The sequence below is a fragment of the Hemiscyllium ocellatum genome, chromosome 16 (genome assembly GCF_020745735.1).
Source record: "Hemiscyllium ocellatum isolate sHemOce1 chromosome 16, sHemOce1.pat.X.cur, whole genome shotgun sequence".
In the NCBI taxonomy this organism is placed as follows: domain Eukaryota; kingdom Metazoa; phylum Chordata; class Chondrichthyes; order Orectolobiformes; family Hemiscylliidae; genus Hemiscyllium; species Hemiscyllium ocellatum.
The window spans coordinates 4486468-4512345 of record NC_083416.1 but is presented as its reverse complement, the minus strand read 5'-3'; the positions used below and the strand labels follow the sequence as shown (position 1 = coordinate 4512345).

Genomic DNA, 25878 nt, shown 5'->3' with positions numbered 1-25878 from the left:
ACCAACTATTCAAATGTTCCTGAATCCAACAGAGAAGACAGGCAGGAGGCTGGAAGAACACAGCAAGCCAGGCAGCATCAGCAAGTGGAGAAGTCATGTTTCAGGTGTAACCCTCTTCAGGTCATGGGGTTGGGGGTAAAGGGAGCTGCAGATGAAGGGGGTGGGGAGTCAGGGGATGGGAAGCCAAAGCAATAGGGGTAATTCTCCCTCACATAGTTGCTAAACACTTCATTTTTGTCACAAATTTATCAATTTGGGTTCCTCAAATAAAAATCATCAGGATAAGTATAGAATCAGAGAGCCTCACATCAAGGAAACAGACCCTTCGGTCCAACTCGTCCATGCTGACCAGATATCCTAACCTAATCTAGCCCCATTTGCCAGCATTTGGCCCATATCCCTCTAGACTCTTCCTATTCATGTCCCCATCCAGATGCCTTCTAAATGCTGTAATTGTACCAGCCTCCACCACTTCCTCAGGCAGCTCATTCCATACACGTACCACCCTCTGTGTGAAAATGTTACCCCTTAGGTCCTTTTTATATTTTCCCATCTCACCTTAAACCTATGACCCTCTAGTTCTGGACTCACCTATACTAGGGAAATAGACCTTGTCTATTTATCCTATCCATGCCCCTCATGATTTTATAAACCTTGATAAGGTCACCCCTCAGCCTCCGATGCTCCAGGGAAAACAGCCCCAGCCTGTTCAGCCTCTCCCTGTAGCTCAGATCCTCCAACCCTGGCAACATCCTTGTAAATCTTTTCTGAACCCTTTCAAGTTTCACAACATCTTTCCGATAGGAGGGAGACCAGAATTAAACACAGTATTCCAAAAGTGGCCTAACCAAAGTCCTGAGGTAAAAACAATGACTGCAGATGCTGGAAACCAGATTCTGGATCTGTGGTGCTGGAAGAGCACAGCAGTTCAGGCAGCATCCAACGAGCAGCGAAATTGATGTTTTGGGCAAAAGCCCTTCATCAGGAATAAAAGTCCAAAGTCCTGTATAGCTGCAACATGACCTCCCAACTCCTGTACTCAATACTCTGACCAATAAAGGCAATATGGTGGCATGGTGGCTCAGTTGTTAGCACTGCTGCCTCACAGCACTAAGGACCCGGATTCAATTCCAGCCTTGGGCTGTTGTCTGTGTGGGTTTCCTCACACAATCCAAAGATGCGCAGGTTAGCGTGGATTGGCCATGAGAAATTGCCAGTAGTGTTAGGTGCATTAGTCAGGGGGAAATGGGTCAGTGTGGACTTGTTGGGCCAAATGGCCTGTTTCCATACTGTATGGAATCAAAAAGATTCACTGAATAGTACAGATTTAGTATTGTTGGATATGGATCCCAGTAAATGATCCAAATTGTCTTTGAAAGGAGCAATAATCGTTATAATAAAGTTTTAGCATGAGCAGCTGAGAATAACAATAGTCTTTTTCACAAATTCTTTTGCATGACTGCTTAATATTACGGACCTGTCTGTTGCCAAAATTAGTGTTAACGAGAGCTTCAGCAACAGATTGAGGTTCTAAAACAACCACCACATGGTAATGATTTGACAATTCAGTGAAGGCCACCCCGGATCTTTGCAATAACTTTAAAAAGGCAGCTTTGAAACAGCAACTAGAGGAACTTGCTATCTTGGACACATTGCCAATTCACACAGATTCACCCAACCCAATTCTGTGGGCACCTAACCTCACCCCTCAGGTCAACAGCGAGTTTGGGTCATTCACTTTGCAAAAACAATCAGCGATGAATGATTTAAGTTGTACAGATTCGATGTAGATTTGGATACTTTGGAAGAACACATCAAGATTGCATGTCTAAAACACACAGGTTAAAGGCTAAAACCAGAGAAGCCAACCATCAGAGGGCACTTGCCGAGTGGTAAGTGAAGGTACCAAGAGCCCTTTAAAAGGCCATTTCATATGTGTGTGGTGGAACACGTTGCCAAGCTGTGTGGGTCAATTAAGGTCACGTGGTGATGTGGCACAAATCTCTGGCAGCTTGTTTGATTGCCTTCTAGAGTGAGAGAGGAATTTTCTCGAGTTCCCCTGGGTCAGTTACTGTATTGCTAGCTTTTCAGCATCTATTAACATTTTGAGCTTTCTCACTATCAAGTGGAACCCGAGACTTTATTGAGCTTGCATTTTTTTTTACATCGATGTACAAATTCATGCTCAAGTCTTCAGATTGAAATAAAGGAAGATGATGGAATGGAGAAAGGGCTCCTTTACAACAGGGCAGCACAATGGCTCACAGCGCTAGGGACCTGGGTTCAATTCCACCCTCAGGTGACAGTCTATGAGGAGTTTTCATGTTCTCCCTGTATCTGCGTGGGTTTCCTCCCACTGTCCAAAGATGTACAGGATTAGCCAACGGAAATGCAGAGTTATAGGGATAGGGTAGGGGAGTGGGTCTGGGTGGGATGCTCTTCGGAGGGCTGGTGTAGACTCAATGAGCCAAATGGTCTGCTTCCACAGTGTAGGGATTCTATGATGTTAGCTGGTAAACAGATGTTGGGGAGTCAGGGAGATGGTCTTTTCCTGACACATGCACACCATGTTTGACGGTTAAAGCTTAAATGTTGCTCAGTTCTTGCTACACATGGGTATGGAGTGCTTCAGCATCTGAGAATGGTGCACTTAGCAACAGATGGCCCCACTCATGTTGGAGGAAAGGCCATTGATGTCACAGCTCTAGTTATTTGGGCTGAGATTACCCTAAGGTACTTGGTGGCGTCCACACCTCTGAACCAGAAGGCCCGTGTTTAAGTGCCCTCCCACTTGCCCAGAGTTGTGTAATAGCCTCTCTCAGCAGGCTGATTAAAAATTACAGAGTACTTGTGGTGATGCCCCCTACTGAAGAGGGACATCACTACTGAATGTCTCCATGATGTCCTGGGGCTGAGATGATTAACCTCTAATAGTCATGGAGTCATAGAGATGTACAGCATGGAAACAGACCCTTCAGTCCAACCCTTCCATGCCGACCAGATATCCCAACCCAATCTAGTCCCACCTGCCAGCACTCGGCCCATATCCCTCCAAACCCTTCCTATTCATACACCCATCCAGATGCCTCTTAATGTCGCAATTGTACCAGCCTCCACCACTTCCTCTGGCAGCTCATTCCATACATGTACCACCCTCTGTGGGAAGAAGTTGCCCCTTAGGTCTCTTTTATATCTTTCCCCTCTCACCCTAAACCAATGCCCTCAAGTTCTGGACTCCTCGACCCCAGGGAAAAGACTTTGTCTATTTACCCTATCCATGCCCCACCTGATTTTGTAAACCTCTATAAGGTCACCCCTCAGCCTCCGACATTCCAGGGAAAACAGCCCCAGCCTGTTCAGCCTCTCCCTGTAGCTCAAACCCTCCAACCCTGGCAACATCCTTGTGAATCTTTTCTGAAACCTTTCCAGTTTCACAACATCTTTCCGATAGGATCGTTATGCGATGGATGACTCCAAACAGTGAAGAGATTTCCTGATTCATGCTGGCTTTGTTTTTGCCAGGATATTTTGACGCCACACTCACTTGTGTTGAAATCAGAGGCAGGGGACTCCCATCTCACCTCCAGAATGTAGCTCCTGCAGCCACATTTAGACAAAGAGTTTATGAGACCCAGGGTCACGTGATCCTGTCAAAGCCCAAAAGGTGAACCTTTCCCTTTGTTAATGAGCAACAGCAGACGGACGGGTAGCTGATTATCCACAAAAACAGGACAAATCCATTTGGTGGCAAAGTGTGGAGCTGGAAAGAGCACAGGAGGTGAAGCAGCATTGGAGGAGTCGGGGAATGGATGTTTTGGGTCAGAACCTTTCATCAGTCCTGCTGTGTATTTTTCCAGCTCCACTCTGCCTCTGCAGTCCTCACTATCTTCCCTTTTTTGTGGATACAACCTTCTGATTAATTTTCCATGGTTAGCTCATTTTTTAAAAAAAATTCACTGCGACGACTGAGCTTCCGTAGCTGGACCAGCATTTAACACCCAGCCCCAGTTGTCCTTCAGATGGTGATGAGTTACCTTTTCAAACATGTCCTGTAGATATACCCACAATGCTGCTGAGGAGGGAATTACCAGGAATTTGACCCCACTGACACTGAAGGAACTTCCAAGTCAGGACTGTGATGGTCCGAACGGTGGCTCAGTGGTTAGCACTGCTGCCTCACAGCCCCAGAGACCCGGGTTCAATTCCAGCCTCGGGCGATTGTCTGTGTGGAGTTTGCACATTCTCCCCGTGTCTGTGTGGGTTTCCTCCCACACTCCGAAGGTGGGCAGGACAGGTGAATTGATGATGCTAAATTGCCAACAGCATTTGTAGGTTAGGTGCATTAGCCAGGGGTAAATGTAGGGGGGTGGGTTACTCTTCAGAGGGCCGGTGTGGACTGGTTGGGCCGAATGGCCTGTTTACATACTGTGGGGAATCTATGACATTACTTGTGACAGCAGTGTACCCATGTATCACTTGTCCCTTAGTGGGTTCAGAAAGTGGTGAGTTTTTACAGTGCATCTTATAGATACCACCTCTGTGCTGCTATCGAGTGTCAGAGATCGAGGGAGTGGGTATGGTGCCAAGCTTTGGGAACATTGTTGGAGGTGCACTCAACGTCCCATCCCCACTTTCAACTTGTCTCCAGGAGACAAGTTAATCACAAGATGATCAAAAACAGAGATTGCTGGAAAAGCTCAGCAGGTCCGGCACCACCTGTGGAGAGAAATCAGAGTTAACGCAAATCAGAGAGTCCTCAGAACGCAAGACTGCGCAGACGCAATCCTCAGACTTGCAGCTGAAACATTAACTTGGATTTTTCTCCACCCGGAATGCTGAGTTTTCCCACCAAATTTCTGCTTTTATTTACAGCCTCTTTCGGGTTTTTCGTCCCCAGTCACCGCAGCATTCCCGATCTCTGACCTGTTTTTTGAAGCTGCAGTATGGGTGTCCAGTCCAGTTAAGTTTCTGATCAAGGGAGTTGTACTGGAACAGTTTGGCTCAGGACCCAGGATTGTCGAGGATACACCCTCATGGGAATTTACCTTTGCCGCGCTTTCTGCTGATTGCCAGTGCCACGCGGAGTAAATCAAACCAACTGGAACATGGCATACTGCTGCTGAGGTTGTGGTTTGATCAAGGGACACACCTCATCCCCAGACCACTACGAAAATTACCACTCGCTTCACACAATGAAACAGACAGGAACCGCTTGGCAGGTTGGCTCCAGGTTTGTCTTTTTGCTGTTGGTTTTATTAAAATATTTCATACCAATGATTACAGCCACAAACATGATTGTTTCTAACAAAAAAAGGAAACTGATAAAGGAGCAGAGGGATGTGAGTGAAAAGAGAAAGCATAAAACCATCTTCAGCAATCAGAGGCTGGCACCCAGTATTGATGGCCGTAACAAGAGAGGGATTCAGGAGATTGAATTCCTAATCTGGGATCTACTTCACATTACAACTGACATTATAAATGCTCATTCTAAAACAGAAGAAAAAGAAATAACCTTGGTTTTTTTTGTTTCTTAATCCTTTAATGTTAAAAAGGTGTTCCGTGAAAATCCACGCTGTGAAGATAGTACGGTCATTTCAAGTCCCTTCAGGTACACCTGATGCAAAGTTCCATTGCTACTTTGGGATTGCTTACACACAGATCCAGAATACAGCATTTCAACACACTCTTTGTCCTAAACTGAGGGATAAAGCAGACAAAAATAAAACCCAGCCTCTCATTTCCAGTCCCCTAACCCCCACACAGTGCTCCATGCAATAAGCCAAACAGAAGCTCACGTGCTGGTTATTAAATCAAACCCATTTCTAATCCCGAGTCATTGCGTTTTTTTCTTGGGGGGGGGCAGGGAGCGGGGGGAGAGGGAGAGAGGTGGGGAGGAATGGCAAGGTGTAAGTAAATTGGCAGAACACGGTTAATGGGGGGGGGGGGGGGGAAATCAGACTGTGCAGCTGCCCTCATCTTAATCACAGCAAGGACAGGGAGATGCCAACCTTGTCCAGGTGAGTCAGGTTGAACTATGAACATACCAAGAAGCATTATACACAGCTGGGGGCTTGCTCTCATGGGGGGGGGGGGGGGGGGGGGGGGGGTCGGACAATGGAGAGGGCAGTGGGAGGGAGCGAGGTTGGAAAGAAGACCAGGGTCCGTCGATGCACTGCAGTTTTCACGGGGTTTTGTAACTGGGAGAACTGTCGCTAGCCCAGTGGGTCTCCCTCGACCGCTAACAGCCATTGTGAACACAGACACTGAAGGGACTTGGCAAATCACCAAGAGAACTAAGACAATAAAATCATGAAGTTATTAGTTTTCGCCTGAGAATTTTGTGCACTGACAAAGCATCTCCGTATGCAAAAGTAGGAAGTCCTGTATATTTTCACTTTTTTTTTAAAAAGTATATTCACAGCTAAACAAATTTGTGGTTTCTACAAAACTGTACACGGACAGAGTACATTCATGGCTGACTTGAGGTACTACAAGGTTTCGCTTTTATCCTTTTCATACAAAGTCACAGAATTACATACGTCAATTGGAAATGCAGTAAAGCCTCCACACTTTCTGTTTAACTGCACAAACTACACTTTGCAGTCCCAGTTTTTTTTTGCTGTGAACTTCAGGTCAACTTCCTGGCAGAAGGTTAAAGGTCAAAAGGTGAGGAATGCCATTTCTTTTCTTCTTGAGAGCTGCTATTGGTCAGCTGGGATATCTCTGTCAGGTTCTGATTTGGATGTCTGGCTGGGGGATGGTGTGTGTGAAGGGTGGGCTACTGAAGGTATCCCGTGCTGCATTGGGATGGCGCCTGTGACGATTCCTTCGACAGCAGCAGCCGAGATGCCTGTTGCTGTTACCCCGACCACTCCACTCGGAAATCTGTAATCAGACAAAGAGCTATCAGCAATCTGTCCCAAGCACAGGGGAGCTAAGCTCAGCAACAAAACCATGGTACTCAAACGCAAAGTTCCTTGACACCGGAGACGCAGGTAGACAGGGAGGTGAACACACGGGGTTGAGCATCCTTGCCATCATCGTTCAGAGTGCAGGAGTTAGGATGCCACGTTGTATAGCACATTGGTGAGACCATTTTGGAAATACTACATTCGATTCTGGTCACACTGCTCTAAGTAGGATGCGATTAAACTGGAAAGAGGGCAGCAAAGATTTTTAAGGATGCCACTGGGACTGGAGGGCTTGAGTTATAAGGAGATAGGCTGGGACTTCTGACCCTTGAACACAGGAGACTGAGGGCTGACCTTATAGAGGTTTATAAGATCATCAGCAGCTTGGATAGAGTGAATAGACAAGGTCTTCCCCCCCCCAGGGTAGGGGAGTCCAAAATTACAGCGCATATGTTTAAGGTGAGAGGGGAAAGATTTAGAAGGGACTTTAGGGGCAACGTTTTCACATCGAGGGTGGTACATGTATGGAATGAACTTTGTGAGAAGATTTGTAGCTCGGGTGCTCGTTGTTGTGGTTCTGTTCACCGAGCTGGGAATTTGTGTTGCAGACATTTCGTCCCCTTTCTAGGTGTCCAGGCTCCCAAGCACTGAGGATGTCACCTGGACAGGGGACGAAACGTCTGCAACACAAATTCCCAGCTCGGCGAACAGAAATGGAACGAACTGTCAGAGGAAGTGGTGGAGGCTGGTACAATTATGACATGAGGACAGGTGCATGAATAGAAAGGGTTTAGAGGGATAGGTGCCAAACACAGGCCAACGGGATACGGTCAGTTTGCCTAGCTTTTTCTTAAACTGCATCTCAAATCTCAGTCGAGTTAAATTTAATAATTGACACAGTGTGGGACATTTATCATAATCAAAGCAGCCATCTTGTCACATATTAGAAGTCTGGAATCCATTTTAATTTTCATATTAGTTAGTGTCTGTTTGTACGTTCCCAGGCTCAGTGAGGAGGCTGACCTTCTGGCTGTATGAGCATCAGATAGTGAACTCTTTCCCAGAATGGGAATGTTCTTCTTTTACAAGAATCTGTTGTTATACTGACATTTCCTTATCAACTACTAACCAGCACTGGCCAGACGCCACATGACTGGGGCTAATGACTGAGCGGAGTGCCCACTTGCTCATTATACTCCAATTAACAGTTTGCTAATTGTTAAATGATTGTAATGTATATAACCACACAACTCTGTGTCCCGTCGGAGTGACTTGTGATCATTCGGTCGACTTGTCTCTCCTTGTGAGCTCACGAGTAAAAAGTCAATAACTTGAGGTTTGTGGGTGGTCATTTTCCTCAATTTGGGTCGATACAAGTGAGTCTTCAATTACACATTTCTTTCCTACCCCCAACACACAGTGTTCACTACAAGAGCATCCATTACAATCTTCCCCACAGAATACCTCCGGAACATATTCAGTAATTAATTACCTCAGTGATTTAAAGTTTCCCAGCCCTTAGCTGAGTTCCTTTACTGACAGATTTGAAATAGTTTTCTGCAGCAGAACCGGCGAGTGTGGAAACCAGGGGTTTGTCGGGTAGGTAAATTCTCCATTTAAAAACTGAACAGAGTGCAGAGGCTTCTGGGACATCTTTTCCTTCTACAAGTATACAAGTTGGACCTAAAGAAAGAACTAAGGAGAGCCAGGAGGGGACATAGAAGTCCTTGGCAGGTAGGATCAAGGGAAACCCTAAAGCTTTCTATAGGTATGTCAGGAATAAAAGAATGACTAGGATAAGATTAGTCAAGGACAGTAGTAGGAAGTTGTGCATGGAGTCTGAAGAGATAGGTGAGGTGCTAAATGAATATTTTTCGTCAGTATTCACACAGGAAAAAGACAATGTTGTCAAGGAGAATACAGAGATACAGACAATTAGATGGGATTGAGGTTCATGAGGAGGAGGTAGCGAGTTTTGAGAAGATTTGTAGCTCAGGTTAAGGTTCTGAATGTAGGTTTGCTCGCTGAGCTGGAAGCTGTAGCTGTTAGCAATTCTGGGAAGTGTGAAAATAGATAAGTCCCCTGGGCTGGACGGGATTTACCCTAGGATTCTCTGGGAAGCCAGGGAAGAGATTGCAGAGCCTTTGGCATTGATCTTTAAATCGTCATTGTCTACAGGAACAGTGCCAGAAGACTGGAGGACAGCAAATGTGGTTCCCCTGTTCAAGAAGGGGAGTAGAGACAACCCTGGTAATTATAGACCAGTGAGCCTTACTTTGGTTGTGAGCAAAGTTTTAGAAAGGATTGTAAGAGATAGGATTTATAATCATCTAGAAAGAAATAATCTGATTAGGGATAATCAACACTGTTTTGTGAAGGGTAGGTCGTGCCTCACAAACCTTATTGAGTTCTTTGAGGTGGTGACCAAACAGATGAATGAGGGGAAAGCTGATGATGTGGTGTACATAGATTTCAGTAAGGTTTTGATAAGATTCCCCACGGTAGGCAATTACAGAAAATACAGAGGCAAGGGATTGAGAGTGATTTAGCGGTTTGAATCAGAAATTGACTAGCTGAAAGAAGACAGAGGGTGGTGGTTGATGGGAAATATCCATCCTGGAGTTCAGTTACGATCTGTGTCCCGCAAGGATCTGTTTTGGGGCCACTGCTGTTTGTCATTTTTATAAATGACCTGGATGAGGGCGTAGAAGGATGGGTTAGTAAATTTACAGATGACACTAAGGTCAGTGCAGTTGTGGACAGTGTAGAAGGATGTTACAGGTTACAGAGGGACATAGATCAGCTGCAGGGCTGGACTGAGAGGTGGCAAATGGAATTTAATGCAGAAAAGTGAGAGGTGATTCACTTTGGAAGGAGTAACAGGAAGGCAGAGTACTGGACTAATGGTAAGATTCTTGGCAGTGTTGATGAACAGAGATCTTGGAGTCTATGTACATAGATCCCTGAAAGTTGCCACCCATGTTGATAGTGTTGTTAAGAAGGCATACGGTGTGTTAGCTTTTATTGGTAGAGGGATTGAGTTTCGGAGCCACGAGGCCATGTTGCAGCTGTACAAAACTCTGGTGTGGCCACAGTTGGAATATTGTGTACAGTTCTGGTCACTGCATTACAGGAACGATGTGGAAGCTTTGGAAAGGGTTCAGAGGAGATTTACCAGGATGTTGCCCAGTATGGAGGGGGTCTTGTGAGGAAAGGCTGTGGGACTTGGAGGCTGTTTTCATTAAAGAGAAGGTTGAGATGTGCCTTAATAGAGGCGCACAAGATAATCAAAGGGTTCGATAGGGTGGACAGTGAGAGCCTTTTTCCTCAGATGGCGATGGCTAGCATGAGGGGACATAGTTTTAAATTGAGGGGTGATAGATATAGGACAGATGTCAGAGGTAGTTTCTTTACTCAGAGGAGTAGGGGCGTGGAGTGCCCTGCTGTGACAGCAGTGGACTCACCAACATTAAGAGCATTTAAATGGTCATTGGATAAATATATAAATGAGAATGGAATAGTGTAGGTTAGATGGGCTTCAGATTGGTTTCACAGGTCGGTGTAACATTGAGGGCTGAAGGTCTATCCTGTGCAGGAATGTTCTATGTTCTAGTTTTCTGTGGCCTCTTACTCTTCCCTCCTCCCGTGCAGTCCATCATAATCACCAACCTAGGCCTCCTTACTTCCATGGACACTCACCTTCAAACTCTCCTCTCACTCCCAGCCTTCCCCTCCCACTGGTCATTCCGATGGCTATCTCCCTTCTCCATTCGGTCGCCCTGCAGCCTCCCTCCGCACACAGCATCTCGCAAGGCAAAAACAAAAAGCAGCTCTCCATTTCCTGTCACTCAGACTTGGCTGTAGGTGCACAGACAATAGCACCCTCTCCCAACACACACACCAATCCTCCACCTCCAGACCCTCGGTTCAGGGACTGGACCTTGACACCCCCAGCTCCTGCACTCGGACTCTCTCACAGAACCCACATCTTGGAGATGGCACACTGTAAGTTGACCAGACTGATCTAAGGGTTAAATGACATGGGGAGATTGTACAGATTCCAGTTGAACTCAGAAGGGGTTAAGTCGTGACCTAGTCAAAGTTTGAGACATAACAGAGAACAGACATGGTAAATAGAGATAACTGATTCAGGAGTCCAGGATGGAGGGTACAGTGTACGAGTTACAGCCAGGCATTTCAGTAGCAAAAGCAGAAAACACTCCTACACACCAGGGGTTAAACAGAAACTCAGCAGCACGGTTACACATCAGAGATCAACTAATTCCAGTTACGCAACAGATATTCTGGGATATAGGCCAAAGGCAGATGAACAGATCAACCACCAACTCACCAAATGGTGACCTGAGGCGAGGGTTATTCCTTCTCCCATGTAACTCAGTGCTGGGGTCAACAGACTGATTCAGAAATAAACACTGCCAGTATAACAATATTGCAAGGAAATGCTGAACTGCGGTTCATATATCACTGGTTTTATTTCTCAGTTTTCATGACATTTAGCACAAATGCCCTGGAACAAGCACAGCCCCATTCCTAATACCCAAGGTGAAGGGCTGCACCACTGTCACAGGATCTGCAGTTGTACAGCAGGACTTGCTCCCTAAATCCTCGATTGATAAATCATTCAGCCAACTCTTTTACCATTGATAGAGGTCTATAAAATCACGAGGGGCATGGATAGTGTAAATGGACAAGGTCTTTTCCCTGGGTTGGGGGAGTCCAGAGCTAGAGGGCACAAGTTTAGGGTGAGGGGGAAAGATACAAAACAGATCCAAGGGACAACTTGTTCACATAGAGGATGGTGTGTGCGTGGAATGAGCTGCCAGAGGATGTGGGGGAGGCTGGTACAATTGCAACATTGAAAAGGCATCTGGATGGGTATATGAATAGGAAGGGTTTGGAGGGATATGGGCCGGGTGCTGGCAGGTGGGACTAGATTGGGTTGGGATATCTGGTCGGCATGGACGGGTTGGACCGAATACTGTACATCTCTATGACTCTATGATTAATTGCACGGATGACCGAAATGGATTACACAGGCTGCACATTGTGGTCACTGTGCACTCAGATGAAGACACAGCAGATCAGGTCTACACTTCAGAGCAGGGAGCACATGCAGCTCACCGCGAATCCACAGCGAGTTTCTATCCTACCTGTAAGCAGCCCCATTCAGCTCGGGATGTACAGCCACCGGGTCAATGCTAGTCCACTGAGCAGCTGCTGCCAAATACTCTTTGTTCACACAGTTTTTTAAGGTGTCCGGAATGCGGCCTGTGGAGAAGCAAAGGGACATAGTGAAGGTCACAGGAGCAGCTAAGCTGTACATCACACTTTAGTCCGTCAACAGTCTAACACACTCCCCTCTACCCCTAACCCCTAACCCCTTGCTTGATCCCCTCTAACCTCATCTTTGGACTGCGGGAGGAAACCGGAGCATCCGGAGGAAACCCATGTAGGCACAGGGAAAATGTGCAAACTCCACACAGACAGTTGCCTGAGGCTGGAATCGAACCCAGGTCCCTGGTACTGTGAGGCAGCAGTGCTAACCACTGAGCCACCATGCCACCCCAAACTTCCAAATTTACACAGCTAACCAATCTGTACTTTGACACCCTTCAAAGGGCCTGAGGAATTTCATTTAGAATTGTTAACTACTAAATACAGCAGGCTTTGATTTAAAGACCGCTAACGAAACGGATCGCTTCAAAACCGCAAACCAGCAGCAAAGGGAAGATTATCACTGCCCTCCAATGCTACCTGGAAGAGTGGACTTCCAGCAAAGCTTGAGCTGCATTTCTATTTCGATCTCAGGACGCCTTTAATTAGTTTCCAAACAGATAGGAAAGGTTCAACACTCCCCTCTTGTGGCAGGAGAGGTACATTGTTGGAAAATAGCAGAGGAACAGCTCAACACCGAGAGTAATTAATCACACCGAGGTCTCAACAGTGCTCAAAGATTGATCATTTAAATAGCCTTGGAGTTCATATTGAGGCTGGACAGGAGATTGGTTCGGCCACTTTTGGAATACTGCTTTCAGTTCTGGTCTCCCTGCTATAGGAAAGATGTCGTTAAACTTGAAAGGGTTCAGAAAAGATGTTGCTGGAGTCAGAGGGTTGGAGCTACAGGGAGAGGCTGAACAGGCTGGGGCTGTTTTCCCTGGAGTGTCAGAGGCTGAGGGGTGACCTTATAGAGGTTCATAAAATCATGAGGTGCATAGGGTAAACAGACAAGATCTTTTCCCCAGGTTGGGGAAGTCCAGAATGAGAGGGGAAGACATACAAGGGACCAACAGGGCAATCTTTTCACGCAGAGGGTGGTACGTGTATGGAATGAGCTGCCAGAGGATGTGGTGGAGGCTGGTACAACTGCAACATTTAAGAGGCATTTGGATGGGTATATGAATAGGAAGAGTTTGGAGGGATATGGCCGGGTGCTGGCAGGTGGGATGAGATGAATTTAGGATATCTGGTCGGCATGGACAAGTTGGACCATGTTTCCATGCTGTACCGCTCTACTACCAGTTCACAGTCCTCCCTCTCCTCCCGTGTCCCATTCAACCCTCCTTTATGCCTTCTGGAGGCATTAGTGGATTCATTCACTCGACATTGTGAAGGTTTGAGATCCGGTACCTGTGATAGCTCTGCGGATCTCTCGAGCTGCCTCCTCCCGCACTTCAATGGAAGCCTGTTCGCTGTACCAGGCTGTGTGTGGGGTGCAGATCAGGTTTGGTGCATCCTTCAGGGGTCCCTGACTAAAACTGGAACACAGCACGAACACAACATTTAAAAAACATGGGAACAACTAACTCCGAAAACGGACGGAGTTACTAAAAAGACGGCGTTTTTCAGGTACAGACAGCAACACCTTTTTTTTCCCCCCAGCAATGCACAGACTTGCTTTCGATTTCCAAAACATCCCCCTTCAATTTAACCATACCACAATTTCACACCGCAGACATGTACATAGCTTTAGCGCAGCAGAACTTGGTTAACACAGGCCCGTGATCTGCACTCTCAGTGATGGCTGTGGTTAATACATCGCTAATTTCAAATATACATTTCTGGCCTTAACAAGTGTCTAAACCCGGACAAAATTTCCTTCCCTCCCTTTCGGGATTGCAGCACTGGAGGAAGCTAGCCAATCGTTAGCATCTGCGCCAATCCTCTCTGAGGGTAATTCTCCGAGTCCCATCCCACTAGCTTTTCCCAGAGGCCGTACTCATTTTCTCTTTCTAGGTAATTCTTCAACTCCCACTCGGATCTGCCTCACGGGCACTGTACTGCAGACTCTAATCACTTGCTGCATTAAAAAGCTTTATCCAATATTGCCATTGGTTCTTCATCCTCATGGGCGGCACGGTGGCACAGTGGTTAGCACTGCTGCCTCACAGCGCCTGTAGACCTGGGTTCAATTCCCGCCTCAGGCGACTGACTGTGTGGAGTTTGCACGTTCTCCCCGTGTCTGCGTGGGTTTCCTCCGGGTGCTCCGGTTTCCTCCCACAGTCCAAAGATGTGCGGGTCAGGTGAATTGGCCAAGCTAAATTGCCCGTAGTGATAGGTAAGGGGTAAATGTAGGGGTATGGGTGGGTTGTGCTTCGGCGGGTCGATGTGGACTCGTTGGGCCGAAGGGCCTGTTTCCACACTGTAAGTCTAAGTCTAAGTTCAGTCAGCTCTCGTTCACTCCAGTTTCTGAGATTTTGAACAGTTCTATGGAATCTCCTCACTTTCGTACTGCCGCTCCTATTTAGAGAGCGCTGGAGTGTGTAGGGCATTTAACCATTTTCACAACCTACCCTACCATCTCCCACAAATCATGCACAAATACCCCCATGTCCCTCTGCACCTGCACTCTTTATGGATCTGTACCTTTATTTTTCTATTGCCTTTCCTTTACCTTCCAAGATGCATCAGTTCACACTCCCTTGGATGGAGTCTCACCTCTCACACATTCACCTATTTCAACAAAGTTCCTTTGGATGACCATCAATACTCTCCCCTCAGTTCACAGGACTTCCAAGGTTAGCACCCTCTGTATATTTAGACGCTGTCTCCTGCACAACCAAGTCTGTCATTAAAACAGATCAAGCAATGGTGGGCTCCTAGTGCTAAACCGGACTGTGTACTTGCTCCAGACTGGTGAGACAACCCATTCTCCACAACTTGCTCCTGACCCTCAACCAATCTTGTAATCATGGTGCCACTTTCCATTCCATTCACAGCCTTTGAGTTTCCTAATAAACCCTCCCGTGGTCCACGTTCACCAAATCAACCACGTTACCCCTATCAGCCCTCTTATCCCCATCAAAAAGACTCCACCCAGTTAATTGAGCATGCCTTGCCTTGAACAAGTCTTTACTGGCTTTCCTCAATTCCCTCACATTTATCCGAGTAACTATTTAATTGCTTTTCAGATTATTGCTCATAAATGTTTTCCTACCACTAACTGGCTTACAGATGGTTTGAACAAGGGCGCAAAGTGTGCAATTCTCCAGTCCTTACTCGAGAAAGACTGAAAGATTATTTTTAGAGCTTTTTCAACATTGCTCAGTATTGTCAAACACACCCCATTCCAGCAGCTGGGTCCAAACCTCCTTCAGTAATAACCTCCTCTTTTACTATAACTCAGGTAGCAGCTTCTTCCTGGACTGAGAGAGATGCAAAAATCCTCCTCAGGTCCCTAATCAGCTCCCTTCCTCCTTTCACTATTTACACACCTACAGGGGCCTTCTGAATTCCTTTGCAGGAAGTCTACCATTTTGACTTCCAGTTTTTCCTTTCCTCCCCAGGTCCTATAAATGTTGCCCGTTCAGCCTGGTTCGAGTGTGGGCTCTCAACCTGACATTGCTCACAGAAACGAGAAAGTGGGGACCGGAGATCAGAGTCCAGAGTGTGGCACTGAGATAACACAACAGGATCAGACAGCATCCGAGGAGCAGGAGAGTATAATCAGGCTTGTGATACCCGATTCCTCATTCCTGAGGAAGGGCTGTTGCCCAAAACGTCGACTCTCCTGCTCCTCGGATGTTGCCTGACCAGCTGTGCTTTTCCAGCACCACACTCTCGACAGTGCTCAGAGAAACCTTCTCTCTGCTTCATTTTCCTCTCCAGCACCTTTTGGTCATCCAGGGCTTTGACTATCCTACCTTCCCCCAACATCATGGGCATGTACCTCAACTCCACCTGAATTTATCTTCTCTTTAAAGGCAGCTTAATGTTCCATCATGTCTTGTGGACAAACGTTTGGTCAAATCGCTTCTCAACTCACTGACCTGGCCTTCCCCTAATTAACTGCTCTTTGTCCTGTTCCACAGTAAACCTGAATCTCATTCTCTCATTGTCCGGAAACACTCCTGTTCTACTCTGACGCTATCTGTATCTCACCTTCTTTTATGCAGTATTTCCCCTTGCTGATGTTTGGTCTCTCCTGAAGGTGCAGGCAAATGCTTATTAGCCATATGTACGCTCAGGGCATTCAAAGAACTGGAATTTATTTTTTAGCAGAATTCATATGTGGAATCCCAGCAGGGACCACTGACCACAACACACGCCCAGAGTGTTTCTCACTGTCTCCAAACCACTGCGGCTCAACAAAAATGCAGCACTGATGAGGAACCAAGTCCTGCCATCTTCACTGGTTCAACCATTCACCCAGGCATTGGTGAGGGGAGGGGCCAAGGTGCAGTACAGGAGGATATCGTGAGAAAGAAAATAGATCTTGCTCCTCTCTGAACCACCAATCCCCACCACACACAAAATAAAAATCCCCACTGACAAACAAAACTTGACGTGAAGGAAACCAAGCTGCCTTGACCAACCCATGCCCAAAATCATCCCCCACCTGAAAGGTTCAGATTCATGGACATCCAGCGCTGCCCCTCGTATCCGTCCGTCCTTCAGTGCCTGGCCCAGTGCCTTCTCATCCACCAGCCCCCCTCGTGCTGTGTTCACCAGGAATGCCCCCTGACGCATCTGTGAATTGGATTCACAATCATTACAACAGGGCAGCACAGGCAGACAGCAGTGAAATAGTCCCATCAACCAAGTTAACACAAAACCGAGCAACTCATTGCAAAGTGAACGGGGGCACGCTGTAAAACGTACTGCACTATAAAAAGGCAGCAAGATTCTCTGACATACAGGTTACTGTGAAGTCAATCAAATAACATGATAAACATCTGCAAAATGCATTCAATGACACAGAACAGTTACCACCTGAGCTGGCAGAAGGAGCCACCCAAACAGTATTGATTTTACTCAAAATTGAGATAGCAGTTAATTCATTTACACACACAAACAGCAGAGTGTGATGTTCATGTCATCTAGAACAATTAAGCAATTTTGCAAACCATCCCACTTTTAATTAGGGATTTGGCAAGTATTCAATTAGCTCATTTCAACAATCTGCAGATTCGCAATAAAATATAACAATTCACAGTCTTAATGGATAAATATGGTGGAGATGAATTGAACTGAATAGAATTAACTTTGTTGTCACATGTATTCACCATGGGGAGAGTGGAATGTTGACAAGTCGCCAATACAGCGCCATCTTAGGTAACTAGGTACAGATACTTCAGTACAAATGCTTAAGGAAAAAATATTAGAAAAATAAAGATATAAAAAGGCCAGCATTGCAGATGGTAAGAGTAAGTTAGAAAAGAGAGAGATAAAAAGTTTAGAACAACAGCCCTTCCAACCCAGTCCACACAGACACCTAGCCTCTAGTCTGCGGCACGCCTTGACTCCTGCAAAGGGCTTCACTTTGAGGCTGAGAGACTGCTCCAAAATCACCTCAAGGCCCGAGATCCACACTGAGGCCAGGCCGGGCCAAAAGATTGCCACGCGGGCTGGGAGTCCAAGTCGGCGCTGAGGCTGGGAGTTCAGGATGTCACCAAGAAGAAAGAGGAGAGAAAACAAAACAAAAAACACAAAAGACAGAGAAATAAAAAGACAGAGCGGATGAGCTCCGGCTGACGCAGCCTACTCGGGCCGCCATCTTGGAAAAGCAAGATGGCGCTGACAGTCTATGATGCATATGGACGCCAAGAGGAACAGCCTTGAGCAACATAATCATGGCCACCTAACATCACACAGGTGAAGTAACTCAGTGCTGATAAGGGATAGAACCTGGGATCTTCTGCCTGCAGGGATTGAGCCGCAGGAAAGCATCAGATTTTTTTTTGGTTTTCGATTGAATGATACTTTGTCACTTGCTCATGGAAGAGCTACACTGGATGGAAGTAGGAGTACAATGGTTATATATTGCTAGAATAATTCTGAACATAGTTGAACATAGTGATGGGATTTGAAATATGTTGAATAAAAGAAAAGGAAATAAGCACCAGAGCATGATGACAGAGCTGCTGAATTGTTGTAAAAAGCCATTTGGCTCACTGATGCCCATGAGGGAAGGAAAACTGCCTCCCGTACCTGGCTTGACTCTAGTCACGCTCCAACACAGTTAATTCTTAAAGGGAAGCATGGTGGCTCAATGGTTAGCACTGCTGCCTCATAGCATCAGGGGGCCCTGGGTTCGATTCCAGTCTGAAGAGGCCCAGCAAGCCATTCAATCCCCGCTATCGGAAGGATGTTGTGAAACTTGAAAGGGTTCAGAAAAAATTTACAAGGATGTTGCGAGGGTTTGAGCTACAGGGAGAGGCTGAACAGCCTGGGGCTGTTTTCCCTGAAGCGTCGGAGGCTGAGGTATGGAGGTTTATAAAACCATGAGGGTGAGCGGGGATAGACTGAGTGTCAAGGTCTTTTCTCTGGGGTGGGGGAGTGTAAACCAGAGGGTGTGGGTTTAAGGAGAGAGGAGAAAGGTTTAAAAAGCACCTAAGGGACAACTTTTTCCACATTGAGGGTGGTATGTTTATGGAATGAGCTGTCAGAGGAAGTGGTGGAGGCTGGTGCAATTGCAACATTTAAAAGGTATTTGGATGGGTATATGAACAGGAAGGGTTTGGAGGGATATGGGCCAGGTGCTGGCAGGTGGGACTAGATTGGGTTGGGATATCTGGTCGGCATGGATGGATTGCACTGAAGGGTCTGTTTCTGTGCTGTACATCTCTACAACTCTATAACTGTACCAAAGTATAAAAAAAACTTCTTTTCGGCAATTCAAGGAGGACTTTAGGGATGGTCAATAAGTTCATAAGACGCAGGAACAGAATTAAACCATTCGGCCCAGTGAGTTTGCTCCTCCAACCTGGACAGTGTTATCCACATCCTGAAATAATTCTGTGAAACTGCACACAATGTTTATTCTAATCAATTGATAGAAATTTGTGGACTGAGTGTTTTAAAATGGTTCGGACTTGCATTCCAACAGGACGAGAGCCTCCAAGGTGTTGCACGCATTTGAATGGAGTGTTTTTGTGGGTGACGTGCCAACACAGTAATACGCTGGACCCTGTCCCCTCTCTACCTGTTTGATGGTGAAGTCATTGATGAGGTGGTGATTGTGCTCATTCAGGCTGCAGTGCAGGGTCACACAGTCACTGTGAACCAGCAGGTCCTGTAAGGTGCTTATTCTCTGGAGCCCAAGCGACTTCTCCACACCATCCGGCAGGTACGGGTCGTAGAAAATCACATTAAATCCAAACGTTTTTGCCCGCAAAGCCACTGCCTGACCAACACGGCCTGCAACAGAAAAGGGTCACACCTGATGCTTTTTCCATACTGAGAGAAACAAATTAGCAACCGGACAGTAATGGGTGGGAGGGATGGAATTGTGGGATGTGTGAGGGATGAGGTAGAGGGGGATGGGATGGCGGTGTGGGGTGTGGGGGATGGGGGCGTGTGGGGGGGGGGGGGTGCGGTGTGGGGAAACGGCTTTGTGGGGGAAGGGAGTATGTGGGGATGGTAGGTGTGGGGGAAATATTTGTCCAAAACCGGTGGCGCCAGCTTTGAGTTAAGCTGTGCAGCATTTGCTGAGCTCAGACTGGTCTTTAATGTTTTGTGTGGACACTATTCCTACGACTGACCACCATCCAGGAGCTCAGGAGACCAAGGAAGTAGCTATGGGTAGGACAGGTCCAAATACAGGTACAGGGTTGGCAATACTGTCTGATTCCTTCTAGCTACCTATTTCTTCAAGGTCAGAAGTCACGTGACATCAAGATATTGAAGCACTGCCCCTCACTTCACCCGACGTTCCCAAAGCTTGTGATTTCAAATAAAACCCAGTCCAACACCTGCACCTCCCCATAGAACATAGAAAAAAATACAGCGCAGTACAGGCCCTTTGGCCCTTGATGTTGCGCCGATCCAAGCCCACCTAACCTACACTAGTCCACTTTCCTCCATATGCCTATCCAATGCCCGTTTAAATGCCCATAAAGAGGGAGAGTCCACCACTGCTACTGGCAGGGCATTCCATGAACTCACAACTCGCTGAGTAAAGAATCTACCCCTAACATTTGTCCTATACCTAACACCCCTTAATTTAAAGCTATGCCCCCTCGTAATATCTGACTCCATACGTGGAAAAAGGTTCTCATGGTCAACCCTATCTAATCCCCTAATCATCTTGTACACCTCTATCAAGTCACCCATAAACCTTCTTTTCTCCAATGAAAACAGCCCCAAGTGCCTCAGCCTTTCCTCATACGATCTTCCTACCATACCAGGCAACATCCTGGTAAACCTCCTCTGCACCCGTTCCAGTGCCTCCATATCCTTCCTATAGTATGGCGACCAAAACTGCACACAATACTCCAGATGCGGCCGCACCAGAGTCTTATACAACTGCAACATGACCTCGGGACTCCGGAACTCAATTCCTCTACCAATAAAAGCCAGTACACCATATGCCTTCTTCACAGCACTATTTACCTGGGTGGCAATTTTCAGAGATCTGTGTACATGGACACCAAGATCCCTCTGCTCATCCACACTACCAAGTATCCGACCATTAGCCCAGTAATCCATCTTCTTGTTACTCCTACCAAAGTGAATCACTTCACACTTAGCTACATTGAACTTCATTTGCCACCTTTCTGCCCAGCTCTGCAGCTTATCTATATCCAACTGTAACCTGCCACATCCTTCCTCACTGTCAACAACTCCTCTGACTTTCGTATCATCCGCAAAACTTGCTCACCCAGCTTTCTAGCCCCTCCTCCAAGTCATTTATAAAAATGATAAACAGCAATGGTCCCAAAACAGATCCTTGTGGAATACCGCTGGTAACTGCACTCCAAGATGAACCTTTACCATCAACTACTACCCCTGTCTTCTTCCAGCCAGCCAATTCCTAATCCAAACCTCCAACTCACCCTCAATGCCATACCTCTGTACTTTTTGCAGTAGCCTACCATGGGGAACCTTATCAAACACCTTACTAAAATCCATATACACCACATCAACCGCTTTACCATCGTCTACCTCCTTAGTCACCTTCTCAAAGAATTCAATAAGGTTTGTGAGGCACGACCTGCCCTTCACAAAACCATGCTGACTATCCTTGATCACATTATTCCTATCCAGATGTTCATAAATCCTATCTCTTACAATTCTCTCTAAGACTTTGCCCACAACAGAGGTAAGATTCACCGGCCTATAGTTACTAGGGTTATCCCTACTCCCCTTCTTGAACAAGGGAACCACATTTGCTATCCTCCAGTCTTCTGGCACTATTCCTGTAGACAACGAGGACATAAAAATCAAGGCCAATGGCTCTGCAATCTCCTCCCTTGCTTCCCAGAGAATCCTAGGATAAATGCCATCAGGCCCAGGGGACTTATCTACATTCACCCTTTCCAGAATTTCCAACACCTCTTCCCTACATATCTCAAAGCCATCCATTCTAATTAATTGTGACTCAATGTTCACATCGGCAACAATGTCCTGTTCCTGAGTGAATACTGACGAAAAGTATTCATTCAGTGGGTCTCCAATTTCTTCAGCCTCCACACGCAACTTCCCACTACTATCCTTGACGGGACCTATTCTTATTCTAGTCATCTTTTTATTCCTGACATACCTATAGAAAACCTTTGGGTTTTCCCTAATCCTATCAACCAAGGACTTTTCATATCCCCTCCTTGCTGCTCTTAGCTCTCTCTTTAGATCCTTCCTGGCTACCTTATAATTCTCAATCGCCCCAATTGAACCTTCACGACTCATCTTTACATAGGCCACCCTCTTCCCTTTAACAAGGGATTTCAATTCCTTATTAAACCACGGCTCCCTCACACGAACCCTTTCCTCCCTGCCTGACAGGTACATACTTATCAAGGACACTCAATAGTTGCTCCTTGAACAAGCTCCACATATCGATTGCACCCTTCCCTTGAAGCCTACTTTTCCAAGCTGCATCCTAAGTCATGCCTCACCGCGTCATAATTTCCCTGCCCCCAGCTATAACTCTTGCCCTGCAGTGCACACTTATCCCTCTCCATCACTAGAGTAAAAGTCACCGAATTGTGGTCACTGTCCCCAAAGTGCTCACCTACCTCCAAGTCTAACACCTGGCCTGGTTCATTACCTTGAACCAAATCCAGTATGGCCTCACCTCTTGTTGGCCTGTCTACATATTGTGTCAGGAAACCCTCCTGCACACATTGGACAAACACCAACCCATCTAACGTACTCGAGCTATAGCTTTCCCAGTCACTATCTGGAAAGTTAAAGTCCCCCATAACAACCACCCTATTACTTTCACTCTTCTCCTGACTCAACATCGCAATCCTTTCTTCTACGTCTCTAGGACTATTAAGGGGCCTGTAGAAAACTCCTAACAGGGTGACCTCACCTTTCCTATTTCTAAGCTCAGCCCAAACTACCTCAGATGGCAAGTCTTCATCCATCGTCCTTTCCACTGCTGTTATACAATCCTTGACAAACAATGCCACACCTCCCCCTCTTTTACCCCAACATGGCTGCTACTTCCAAAAGGCTTTGGCAATATGTTCTGCTTAGCAAACTATTCAGATTTGCTCTTTCCTCAATCCTTTAAATTATTGAAAATTACGCATTTTACACATCTTAGTATTTTTCTTTCTAATCTGACACAAACCTTTGAATTATTTCCTTCCTTTTTGCAAGCTTGACTCACCCAGGACAGAGGGAAGGGAGGGATGGGCAAAGTGGTCTTCTCAATTTCAACGCTGCTTGTGGTAACTTTCAGTTCTGACAGAAAATAATTTCTCAAAGCAACAGCTTTGTCCATCCCCTCAACGGACACTGCTCTGTCCTGCAGAGTGCTTCTGTGATTTCTAGTTTGGAGAACTGACTGCCTTTGCAAAAAGAGAACGGAAAGAAACTGCTGAGGTAAAGGGGTGGATACTCATGCAACACCACAGCGTCTGTCCATCGTACCCAGGCCAATGATGCCCAGAGTCTCCCCCCGGATCCGAGCCGCTCCTGCAGCAACCTCTCTGATCTGCTCGACGCTCGACACCCTCGTCCCCTCTCGCAAAGTCTGGTGCAGCCACGTTGACCGTCTGTAAAGGTTTAAAATGTGACACAGTGTGGAGTCGGCTGTCTCTTCCACCGATGACGAGGGAATGTTGCACACGGCAATCCCTGTAACACGAAGGGTCACAACATTTAGCATTATCACCACACGCCCCGTCAAATGACCACACTTGCTGGCAAACCCGATGAAGGGCTCCTGCCCGAAACGCCCGACTTTCCTGCTCCTCGGATGCTGCCTGACCTGCTGTGCTTTATCTGCAGTCCTCACTTTCACCTCACTATCAATCAACTTTGTCAGCATTATTAACTGAGTTGCAAAACAAAAACAAAACTAAACGAAGTTTAAAGAAAGAGATGTTGACAACATTCCGCACAGCTACACTGCAAGGTCAGGCTTGAAGGGCTGAAGGGCCTGCTCCCGTGCTGTACAATCAGTTCTTGTGCAATCCTGCACAACAACTCCTTCAGCCAGACAGCGGTGAATCCACGCAACTCACTGCCACAGAAGGCTGAGGAGGCCAGGTTATGGAGTACATTTAAGGCAGAGACAGATAGGTACTCGAGGGTCAAGGGGATCAACGGTTACGGACAGAAAGGAGGAGAATGGGGCTGAGATACTTACCAGTCATGATTGAAGGGCGGAGCAGACTGGATGGGCTGCATGGCCTAATTTCTGCTCCTAAGTCTAATGGAGTAGTGAGACAGTGAACAGTGGGGGCAGTAACAGGTTTAGCAAACTGTGACATTTCCAGTCAGTCCATCAAAAGCTTCCACAAAGCAACAGGGTTGGTAGCGGCCTTCCCTCAAAGTGCCATAAAGAATAGTTTACACGTACAACCAAAACTTTATCTCCCCTCAATGCCCATTCAGACACTCTTTGAAAAGTGGGACAAGATCTGGAACACACCAATCTGTTCAGGATGGATGGCTAAAATATTTGAAAGCTCCCGTGTACTCTCTACAGTGTGGAAGCAGGCCATTCGGCCCATTGAGTCCACACTGACTCCCCAAAGAGCATCCCATCCAGACCCAAACCCCGACCTCATCCCTGTAACTCTACATTTCCCATGGCTCCCCACCTAGCCTGCATATCCCTGGAAACTATGGGGCAATTTAGCATGGCCAATCCACCCTGACCTGCACACCTTTGGTGCTATTGGAGGAAACCAGAGCACCTGGAGGAAACCCACGCAGAGACAGGGAGAATGTGCAAACCACTGAGCCACCGTGCTGCCCCAAAAGGGACAGTGTTTTAGGGGAAAGCAATATAGGGAACAAAAGGGAACAAAGCTTGCTGGCCGTAATTATTCAATGTTTCTCACCCAAATCAATAAACAGCTAATACAAACAACAGGTTGGGACAACCTGCAATTTTCAAGCATCAAAAAGAGCACAAATCAGTCTGCACTGTGTGCTAACAACGTCTCCATCAGCCACTGGACAAGGGCAATGTAGCCAGTGGGACAGCACAGCTCAGTTAGTGACTGGCAATCAGCTCGATTCTGCCCCGTCACTCAGCTCTCTGAGTAGGCCACCTTACCTAAGTCTGCAGCTGATTTGATGTCGACATTGTCATAGCCACTGCCAATCCTGACGATAATTCGAAGTGCTTTGAATTTCTCTAGGTCCTCTCGTGTTAATGTAATGGTGTGGTACATCAGGGCACCCACTGCTTCATTTAGTACCTGCAGACAGAGAGGAAAGAAACAAATCCGATCAATTTGGCTTGTTTGCCATGCAGAGTCAGGTGGACACAGTGTGGGTGCAGTCACACGTCTCCCTCGACCTCGACGTCTGTACAGTTCACGTTTCTGAAAAATATCTTAATTATCCAATAGCACAAATAAAACAAGAGGCAGGTTTTCCATTGTACAGTGTGAATGAAAAATCTATCAATGCAAAGTAAGAAATGCCAAGCTGAAGAACACAAAATACTCTGCATTCTGCAAGGTCTGTTGTATTGGGGAATAATAGAAGGCTATAGTAAAATGGTTTACCACACTTTCCATTAAATATCAGCTTACAACACGGATAATTTAATAACAAAGTTCTCCAAAAGCTCCCCACAAGTCCATCTGGATCAGGTCCCACTCCTTTCCCAACAGCACCTCCGGGTTGGAGTGACTAGAAAACTGCTGACTCGTACCTGGTGCAGCTCAACCAGGTCAGGGTACCCCTCAGTAATGAGACTGAACAGATACATGCACGCACACTGTCCAGAAACTGCAACACCACATTCTGAACTCATCCTTTCCACCATCCAGCTCCAGTAAAAACTTGCATAAATCTCCATCACCTCCAACGTACGCGCTCCAAACAAATGACAGCGGAAAAGGCGAGTGTGCAGAAATTGGAGGCTTCAGATATATGGCTCAATGGTTGGCACACCTCATGGTGCCAGGGACCCGTGTTTGATTCCAGCCTCGGGCAACTGTCTGTGTGGAGTTTGCACGTCCTCCCAGTGTCTGTGTGGGTTTCCTCAGGGCGCTCCGGTTTCCTCCCACAGTCCAAAGATGTGCAGGTCAGGGTG

General features: G+C 46.6%; 1 protein-coding gene across 5 annotated transcripts in view; it reads right to left on the bottom strand.

Moving 5' to 3' along the window:
• Positions 1-5216: 5216 nt before the first annotated feature.
• Positions 5217-25878, bottom strand: part of LOC132823326 (C-terminal-binding protein 1-like) — a 95987-nt gene continuing 75325 nt past the window's right edge. For all 5 annotated transcript variants that reach the window (XM_060837015.1, XM_060837013.1, XM_060837012.1 and 2 more), the window contains 7 exons: positions 24889-25033; positions 23250-23456; positions 19354-19568; positions 16768-16898; positions 13560-13687; positions 12083-12200; positions 5217-6885 (listed from right to left, as the gene is read on the bottom strand). In XM_060837015.1, coding sequence (XP_060692998.1) covers positions 6702-6885; positions 12083-12200; positions 13560-13687; positions 16768-16898; positions 19354-19568; positions 23250-23456; positions 24889-25033 — 1128 coding nt within the window. In that variant the 3' untranslated portion in view covers positions 5217-6701. The remainder of the gene's footprint in view (positions 6886-12082; positions 12201-13559; positions 13688-16767; positions 16899-19353; positions 19569-23249; positions 23457-24888; positions 25034-25878) is intronic.